This window comes from Lathyrus oleraceus, chromosome 3, assembly GCF_024323335.1.
Source record: "Lathyrus oleraceus cultivar Zhongwan6 chromosome 3, CAAS_Psat_ZW6_1.0, whole genome shotgun sequence".
Taxonomy (NCBI): Eukaryota; Viridiplantae; Streptophyta; class Magnoliopsida; order Fabales; family Fabaceae; genus Lathyrus; species Lathyrus oleraceus.
The window spans coordinates 172,093,068-172,103,295 of NC_066581.1; the positions used below are offsets into that span (position 1 = coordinate 172,093,068).

Below are 10,228 nucleotides of genomic sequence, written 5' to 3' on the forward strand. Positions count from 1 at the left end.
AGTTATAAATAATGGTAAAACAACATTGATTCAGAATGTGTGGTATGTTCCTGGCATGAAAAGCAATCTGATAGGTGTAGGTCAATTAATTGAGAAAGGATTTTCAGTACCCATGAAGGACAATCTTTTGAATCCGTATTTATGTAATCAGAAGCTGATTATGAAGTCAGAACAGGGAAGGAATAGAACATTCAAAGTGAATGTTAAAACTGCATGCTCTAAATGCCTTAGTGCAACAAGTGTTGTGAAGGAAAGTGAGTTGTGGCATAAAAGATTTCGTCATTTGAACTTCAGAAGCTTAAAGCATCTGAATTCAAAGAAGTTGGTACATGGAATTCCTGCAAATAAGAAGCCATAAAAGTCATGTAATATGTGCATGAGAGGGAAGCAACCAAGACTTCCATTTGCATATGAAATGCCTCTAAGAGCAAAGCATGCTCTAGGTGTGGTGCATTCTGATGTGTGTGGACCATTTCCAGTACCTTCACTTAGAGGAAATAAATACTTTGTGTCATTTTTCGATGAGTTCTAAAGGATGGCGTGGGTAACCCATATAAAGTTCAAACATGAGGTTTTTTCTAAATTTAAGAAATTCATAATCAAGGCTGAGAATCGGAGTGGTCAGAAGCTGAAAGTTCTCCGAACTGATGGTGGAGGTGAGTATAACTCTACAGAGTTCAAAAAATTCTGTGAGGAGAATGGAATTGAGAATGAGGTAATTTCGTCAGACACTCCTGAACACAAAAGTCTTGTTGAAAGAAGAAATTGAACTTTGCATGATATGACAAGGAGCATGTTGAAGGAGAAGAAGCTACCTCATATATTATGGAGAGAAGATGTTGCCATTGCAACATATGAGCTCAACAGGTGTCCAACCAAGAAGTTGAAGGAAATTGTTCCTTTAGAGAAGTGGACTGGAGATAAGAAAAGTGTGAGCCATCTGAAGGTATTTGGTTATGTTTATTACAAACATGTTCCAGATGCTAAGAAAAGGAAGTTGGATGACAAAAGCAGAGTTATGTTGCTTGTAGGGTACCACAGTACAGGTTCTTATAAGCTCTACTGTCCTATTACTAATAAGGTTGAATTTAGCAGAGTGTCACTGTGAAGGAATCATAAGCGTGAGATTAGAGTAAATCTCAATCCAACTCTAGTGCAATGCCAACTTCTGAAGATACTTTAGAATCTGAAGGTTCTGAAGATGAGTCAGAATCAGAAGATGATTCTGACAATGACTATGAAAGTGAGTCTGACTCTGATGACGAGTCTGACTTTGAAGGTGAATATGATTATGATCTAGATTCTGATGGTGATTCAGACTCTGGTGGAGATCCAAACTCTAGGAATATTCCAGACTCTGAAGGTGGTACTTTTGGGGTTCCAACATTTGATACTGTTCCAGTGTCTGATGAAGATTCTGAACAAGTTGAGAGGCTATAAAGAATCATACAAATACCAAGAAGATTTGAAGAGTTTGACATGCTGCAAGATACTGAAATAGACTCTAAAAGGAAAGTCATTCAGTGTGTCATGTTAGTAGACTCTGAGCCAGTTAGTGTTGAAGAAGAGCTCAAGAAGAAAGTGTGACTGAAGGACATAAAAGAAGAACTTAAGGTTATAGAAACAAACAAACTTGGGAGTTGACTGAGCTTCCAAACGACAAGAAACCCATCAGCGCCAGATGGGTTTTCAAGGTGAAACTGAAGCCAGATGGATCAATTGTAAAACACAAAGCAAGGTTTATGGCAAGAGGCTTTCTACATAAACCTAGGTTAGACTACTTCGAGGTGTTTGCTCCTATAGCAAAACATGAGACAATCAGATTGGTAATTGCGATAACTACTAACAGGAATTGGCCTTTGATGCATCTGGATGTGAAATCTGCATTTCTGAACGGTCCATTACAAGAAGAGGTATACGTGTCACAACCTCCTAGAATTATGAAAAAGAATCAGGAAGGGATGGTGTACATGTTACATAAAGCATTGTATGGAATGCAACGAGCTTATAGAGCCTGGAATCTGAAAAATTGATTTAGTTTACAAGCTTCAAGGATTCAAAAAGTGTGAGATAGAGTATGGTGTCTATGTTGAACATACTTCTGAAGGCAATATGATTCTAGTATGTTTGTATGTTTATGACATATTGCTAATAGGAAGTTGTGAACATGAGATAGCTAAGTTCAACAAGGTGCTGATGAATGAGTTTGAGATAATTGATATATGAAATATGACATATTTTCTAGGGATGGAGATTCTCTACTTCGAGAAAGGTATCATTCTGCATCAGCTGAAGTACGAACTTGAACTTCTGAAGAGATTTGAGCTGCTGAATTATAAGGCCGCAGTCACACCTTTAGAAATAAATTACAAATTGGATTCTGATTCTGAAGGTGATGATGTAGATGCTACAACCTTCAAGTAGTTGGTTGGATCGCTGAGGTATTTGTGCAATGCCAGACCCGATATTTTCTATGCAGTTGGACTGGTTAGCAGGTTTATGAGTAAATCGAAGCGGTCTCATTACCAAGTTATTGTCAGGATTTTATGGTACATTAAAGGGACTCTAAAGTATGGAGTGTTGTTCCCTTCTGGTGAAAAGCCTAATTCATAGATGATGTGTTACTCAGACTCTGATTGGTGTGGAAACAAAGTTGACAGAAGAAGTACTTCTGGATACTTGATTAAGTATATGGGAAGTCTTATTTCTTGGTGTTCTAAGAAGAAACAAGTTGTTGCTTTGTCAATCTGTGAAGCTGAATACATTGCAGGTGTTGTGGTTGCATCTGAAGTTGTTTGGCTTCTGTATTTACTGCAGGATCTGAAGATCAAGGTAAACAAGCCTCTGAAACTGATGATTGATAACAAGTCTGCAATCAAACTTGTCAAGAACCCATTGCTGAATGGGAGAAGCAAGCATATTGAGACTAAGTATCACTTTCTGAGAAGTCAGATTCAAAATAGAGTGCTAGAAGTTATGCACTATAGCACCCAAAAGCAGCTGGCAGATGTTCTGACAAAAGCGATCAAGATTGATCAAATTTCTCCACTTGAGGGATGGAATTGATGTTGTTAGTTTGGATTAGCTGAATATGAATTAAGGGATGGTGTTAGAAGTAATTCATGTTCAGTAATAGTAGTATTAGTTAAGCTTAACCTATCTAATGTAGGTTAGCACTTTTGCCTACGTGGCATTATTGTTGTGTACATATAAACCAATATAGTTGTCAACAGTGATATGTACTATGTACTGAGTGTGTGCATTGTGTACATTGGATGTTCGTAACCATTTGATATAACTATTTTGTAAGAGTAGTAGAAGTTTGTTATTCTCTATTTTCTCTCTCTTCTTCCATCTTCATCTTCTTTCCCTTGTGTACCAACATGGATAAATTAGAGTATGTGGCATCTACCGTTTATATTCACACTCTTTTATTTAAAATGACACATTATGAAACAATATTTGAATATTGAGATTGAATTGAATTAGTTTGATTTATTAATTTATATATTAATTATATTTACTCCTTTTATGTTTTTTAATTCTTTAAATTTATATTTCCTCATGTTAATAAATGATAATTTTGTAAAATCGTTTATAATAATTTTTTATATAATAGTAATAATTATATGTTTTGAATACATTTAAAAGTGTCAAAATACTTATCATGAAAAAATGGAAATAGTATCAAATTTTAAATAAGTTATTAATAGTAAAACACTTTCTAAAATATCATACTCATAGCTAAAATAAACTTAAAAGGCTCCAAGCCAAATGTAGACCTTAAATATTTTGCTGGAATAGTTTAGATCATGCAAATTTTAGATCAATTAAGCTAACATATTCTCACTCCCAGTTATAACCGGCACTAAAGGTTGTCTAGCTATTGGGTCACACCAGGATCTCTCTGACCTTACATAGGGTAGGTGTACCTTATCTCATAAATTTTTGTCTAATAAAAAAATACTCGGGCAACAAATTTTCAGAATATCAATTTAGTCTTTTATTCAACTTATCTATATAAAATAATAAATGGAGTTGAAATTCAAACCGTCACTTATGACTCCCGGAGAATGTCATGCTAAGGTTACCAGGAAGAAGAAACACCACTACATGCATAAATACTGGTTATCCTTGATATGATTATAGCACCTTATTATAATTAGTTTCAGTTACTACAACAACAACAAAACTGAATTAATGGAGGGAGAGGGAAATAATAACAATAACAATGCACATGCAGGGGTTCGATATAGAGGTATTCGTATCAGACCATGGGGTAAGTTTGCAGCAGAAATTCGTGATCCAACTAGAAAAGGTTCTCGCATTTGGCTTGGAACATTTGATACTGCTGAGCAAGCTGCGCGTGCTTATGATGCTGCTGCTTTTCATTTTCGTGGTCACAAAGCCATTCTCAACTTCCCTAATGAATTTGCTCACTCTACTACTAGTTATTATATTCCAAACACTACTTCTACCTCAAATAATACATTGCCTAACTCTTCTTCTTCTTCTTCCTATCAACAACAAGATGATGATATTCTAGATCAATTGGCTTGCTTGGACTACAAGTTGTTGGAAGAATTCCTGCTGGGGCAAGATGATGCTACATGCATGTAAAAGAGAGTGGTCTGGCTTTTTTTTACGTGAAATATTTGTGGTTGATCATTTGTAATAATTAATAAAGATTTATTTTTTGAAGGCAGTCAAATAGATATTAGAGTTCAAACTTGTTTTATATTTTGAGAAATAATTGCAAGATTTAAAAATGGATAATTTGGTCATTGGCTATTATTCTAGCTAAATTGAATGGGATGAACCTCATTAATAATGCTATCATTAGAACTATCTGCGTTTTAGGATTATAATTGAATAATTAGGGTTTGTGTTGATCCTTCTATACATTTGTAGAAGTATGGGTGGTCGCTTAAACCTGGTTAAGACCTTTGATATGATCGATAAACACATATATCAATTGGTAATGCCTCCTTTCGTAATGAATGGGAGTGTTGAGGTCGGTGTCGGTTACTTCTCCTTATATTAGGGCAACCATATTATGGTTTGCAATTGTGCGTGCTCTTGTACGCCGGTCATGGGCTATAGGCCTATTTGGAGGTGACATATACTTTCTTCTTGCTATTCTAGGGATACCCCTTATAGGTTTAGCCATATACTGACATGTTGGACTCATGTAGAGATGTAGAGATTTTTGGGTTCCAGAATTGGATTATAGGTCAATGCTTTTTTAGGATTCGGAATTGGATTATAGTCTATGTTGTTTTAGGTTTGATGGCTTTAAACTATGAGATATTGGATTGAACTCTAGTATGATCGAAGGATAACTTCTTGGTTCGACAATTCGACAAGACTTTAGCATGTCGTTGAAGTCTGTTAACATGTTGTATTCGAAGAATGCTATGATTGTTAGCATGTCGAATTAGGCCTGTTTGTTAAGCCTAATTGTTTAAGTTAACTTGTGTAATGAGTCTGTGTGTAAAAGTTCATTAGTTTAGTATGTTAGTTTTCTTATAAATAACATATTAGTCTCTCATTATTGCACAATGCAAATCCTAATTAGGGTGAAAGATGTTATTTGTTATTCTATAGCACTTGTAATCTTGTTTCAAAGAGAAAGTAAATAATAGCAATTTATAACCAATTTCATTGTGTTCTTATTATTTTCTTCTTTTCAACCCTTGTGGGTTTCTTACCGATTAAGAAACCAATTATACTTTGTAATTTCAGCATCATTTTCTCAACAAATTGGTGCAGTGAGCGTGGAAAAGATGTCATCAATAAAAGTATGAGATTGAAAAGTTCATCGGAGTGAACAATTTCGGTCTGTGGCGCTTGAAGATGAAAGCTCTACTGGTTCAGCAGGATTTCTTAGAAGCGTTTAAGGGAGTCGCAACCATGGACGTTGCGTTAAAGGATAAAGAAAAAATGACTATGGTAGAGAAACCCTACATCACCATCTTATTGAGCCTTCGTGATAAGGTTCTTCGACAGGTTTCGAAGGAGACGACAACTTCGGGTCTTTGGGAGAACTCGAAAGTTCGTACATAACCAAATCATTGGTCAATCGCCTCTACCTCAAGTAAGCTCTGTATTCATTCAAGATGAGTGAAGACAAAGTTTTGGATGAGAAGTTGGATATGCTCAACAAGCTAATTCTTCATCTTGAAAATATCAATGTAAAAATCAAGGATGAAGATCAAGCGTTGTTACTATTTAACATAACACATGCTCACTTCCAAGAAACTCTCCTGTATGGAAGAGAGTCTCTTACCTTTGAAGAAGTTCAATCAGCCTTGTAGTCTAAGGATTTGAACGAACGAAAGGAGCACAAGCCATCTTCGACTGGTGAAGGTATGTCGGTTAAGGCGAAACTCACAAAGGGAGATGGCAAGTTCGACAAGAAGAAAGGTAAAAGTAAGCAGAAGTCTTATAGTGGTGATACATCTGGTATTCGATGTTATCACTATAAAAAGGTGGGTCGTACAAGAAAAGTGTGCCTTGAACGCCTAAAAGATCATGAATGTAAGGATAATGGCAACGCAACCATTGTTCAAGATGATTTCCACTCATCTGATGTTCTTGTGGTTTCAAGCAGCGACTCAAGTAAATAGTGGATCATGGATTCAAGTTGCATTTGGCACATGACTCAAAACAAAGACTTGTTCGAGGAACTATGTGATTAAGATGGTGGATCTGTATTGCTTGGAAGCAATAAAGCTTGCAAGATTACAGGTGTTCGATCTGTGAGATTCAAACTTTATGATGAGTCAATAAGGTTGTTGATTGAAGTCAGGTATATACCTGATTTGAAGGTGTGAAATCGTTAGCGAGTCATATATGCTCTTTATTGTTAGTGGAGAGTAGAGATGTTTATGTAAAGTTCGGCGTCTACGTGTTAGTACGACTATCAAACTAGGTGTACTTAAGGCAAACAATAGTGAATATGTTTATTTCACTTTAAAGAATATCAAGAATAAGATCCTTTAGTTTGATAGTATTTCGTTTATATATTGTTGTCTGTTTCCGAAATACTGCTTATTTTTCCTAATCCAATTCACACAATTTTGTCGAATTTATATATAAGAACTGTTTTATTCATATCAATGTTGAATGCACAATGATTGATTTTGATGGATATCCTATTTATAGGTATTTATATTTCGCCTTGTAGGTATTTGTCTGTATGTAAAGTTGTGTGGAGAATATTTTCTTTTGATATGGATTACAAAGAACCATCGCTTGAAAGACTAAACTTTCATCCGGAAGACGAACAACATGTCATATTTGAAGATCACAAACACCTTTATAATAAGTTGTTAATAACCGATGACGATAGACAATCTACTTATTCGACGTCAAACATTATATACCAAGAAACTTTTCAAAAATGTGACATAAATAATGTCAATATCATAAAAACATATATATACTTTATTTTTTATATATAATTTGTAGTTGATCGTACTCTTAAAATTGATATTTGTAAAGCCTTTTATATAATTTATATTGTAATTTCTTAAAAAAGAAATCCAACATTGCTTTATATTTCAATTCTAATTTTTGTTATTCGAAAAACATTATTTCACTAAAATAATAAAAAACATTGCATTTTATAAATTTTATAAACTTTATTTAAAACCAAGCAAATGTAACACAACACATAATTGCATTTTTCACATAGATAAACCTTTCAATCAGACCAAAGATCTCCCCGACCTTACGTAGTGCGTACGTGTACATTCCTTCATATAATTTGTGTGTCTAATAAAAAAACAATTAAAAAACCAGCTGACAAAAACTCAGCTGTCACTTTATTTATAAAATATGTTAATGGAGTTGAAATTCAAACCGTCACTTACGACCCCTGGAGAAGTTCAGGCTCAGCTTACCAGAAATACTACATGCATAAATACTGGTTATCCAAATTTGAGTATATAGCAACCTTATTATAATTAATCTCAGTCATTCCAATAACAGAAAATTAATGGAAGGAGATGGAAATAATAACAATAACAATGCAGGGGTTCGATATAGAGGTATTCGTATCAGACCGTGGGGAAAGTTTGCAGCAGAAATTCGTGATCCAACTAGAAAAGGTTCTCGCATTTGGCTTGGAACATTTGATACTGCTGAACAAGCTGCGCGTGCTTATGATGCTGCTGCTTTTCATTTTCGTGGTCACAAAGCCATTCTCAACTTCCCTAATGAATTTGCTCACTCTACTACTAATTATTATATTCCAAACACTACTTCTACTTCAAATAATATATTGCCTAACTCTTCTTCTTCTTCCTATCAACAACAACAAGATGATGATATTCTAGATCAACTGACTTGCTTGGACTACAAGTTGTTGGAAGAACTCCTTCACGGGCAAGATGATGCTACATGCAAGTAAAAGAGAGTGGTCTGGCTTTTTTTTACGTGAAATATTTGTGGTTTCTCATAATAGTTAATAAAGATTTATTTTTTGAAGGCAGTCAAATAAATATTAGAGTTCAAACTTGTTTTAAGTCTTGAAAATAAATTGCTAAGGTTTAAAAATGGACAATTTGGTCATTGGTTGAAAATGAATGGGATGAACCTCATTAATAATGCTATCATCAGAACTATGTGTGTTTTAGGATTATAATTGAATAATTATGGTTTGTGTTGAACCTTATATACATTTGTAGAAGTATGGGTGGTCGCTTAAACCCGGTAAATGCCTCTGATATGATATAAACACATATATCAATTGGTAATGTCTCCTTTCGTAATGGATGGGAGTGTGGAGGTCGGTGTCGATTACTTCTCCTTGTATTAGGGCAACCATATTATGGTTTGCAATTGTGCGTGATTTTGTAAGCCGGTCATGGGCTAGGCTATAGGCCTATTAGGAGGTGGCATATACTTTCATCTTGCTATTCTTGGCAGACCACTTATAGGTTTAGCCATATACTTACATGTTGGACTCATGTAGAGATTTTTGGGGTCCGGAATTGGATTATAGGTCAATGTTTTTTTAGGGTTCGAAATTGGATTATAGGTCTATGCTTTTTTAGGTTTAATGGTTTTAAACGGTGAGATATTGGATCAAACTCTAGTATGGTCGAAGGGTAGCTTCTTGGTTCGACAATTCGACAGGACCTTAACATGTCGTCGAAGTCTGTTCACATGTTCTAGTTGAAATATGCTATGATTGTTAGCATGACGAATTAAGCTTGTTTGTTATGCCTAATTGTTTAAGTTAGTTTGTTCTCTAAGTTAACTTGTGTAATGGGTCTGTGTGTAAAAGCCCATTAGTTTAGTATGTTAGTTTTCTTATAAATAACATATTAGTCTCTCATCATTGTACAATGCAAATCCTAATTAGGGTGAGAGAGATTATTTGTTATTATGTAACACTTGTAATCTTGTTTCAAAGAGAAAGTAAAGAATAATAGTTTATAACCAATTTCATTGTGTTCTTATTATTTTCTTCTTTTCAACCCTTGTGGATTTCTTACCGATTAAGAAACCAATTATACTTTGTAATTTCAGCATCGTCTTTTCAACAAATTGGTGTGGTGAGTGTGGAAAAGATGTCATCAACAAAAGTATGAGATTGAAAAGTTCACCGGAGTGAACGATTTCGGTATGTGGCGCTTGAAGATGAAAGCTTCACTGGTTCAACATGATTACTTAGAAGAGTTTAAGGGAGCCACAACCATGGACGTTGCGTTAAAGGATAAAGAAAAAATGACTATGGTAGAGAAAACCGACATCACCATCTTATTTAGCCTTTGTGATAAGGTTCTTCGACAGGTTTTGAAGGAGATGACAACTTCGGGTCTTTGGGAGAAACTCGAAAGTTTGTACATGACCAAATCATTGGTCAATCGCCTCTACCTGAAGCAAGCTCTGTATTCATTCAAGATGAGTGAAGACAATTTTTTGGCTGAGCAGTTGGATATGTTCAACAAGCTGATTTTTGATCTTGAAAATATCGATATAAAAATCAAGGATGAAGAGCAAGCATTGTTACTATTGTGTGTTTTACCCTTAACACATGCTCACTTCAAAGAAACTCTCTTGTATTAAAGAGAGTCTCTGACCTTCGAAGAAGTTCAATTAGCCTTGTAGTCTAAGGATTTGAACGAACCAAAGGAGCACAATGGCCCTGAATTAGACTTCTGCTGACTTTGGGAAAATCAGACTGGCAGGAAAGTTAAGAGGTTGAGAACCGACA

The 10,228-nt window shown here is 35.0% G+C and overlaps 2 protein-coding genes across 2 annotated transcripts; both read left to right on the top strand.

The window, feature by feature from the left end:
- Positions 1-4,081: 4,081 nt before the first annotated feature.
- Positions 4,082-4,693, top strand: LOC127129029 (ethylene-responsive transcription factor ERF098-like). The gene has a single exon (XM_051058357.1). It carries the CDS (start codon positions 4,201-4,203, stop codon positions 4,618-4,620), a length of 420 nt encoding a protein of 139 aa, XP_050914314.1. The 5' UTR covers positions 4,082-4,200; the 3' UTR covers positions 4,621-4,693.
- Positions 4,694-7,870: 3,177 nt separating this feature from the next.
- LOC127129030 (ethylene-responsive transcription factor ERF098-like) lies at positions 7,871-8,523 on the top strand. Its single transcript, XM_051058358.1, has one exon. The coding sequence runs from the start codon at positions 8,003-8,005 to the stop codon at positions 8,414-8,416; it is 414 nt and encodes a 137-aa protein (XP_050914315.1). The 5' UTR covers positions 7,871-8,002; the 3' UTR covers positions 8,417-8,523.
- The last annotated feature ends 1,705 nt before the right edge of the window (positions 8,524-10,228 follow it).

What these genes read in the sequence shown, in the direction of transcription:
- LOC127129029 (XM_051058357.1), top strand. Translation starts at nt 4,201, where the DNA reads ATGGAGGGAGAGGGAAATAATAACAATAACAATGCACATGCAGGGGTT.
- LOC127129030 (XM_051058358.1), top strand. Translation starts at nt 8,003, where the DNA reads ATGGAAGGAGATGGAAATAATAACAATAACAATGCAGGGGTTCGATAT.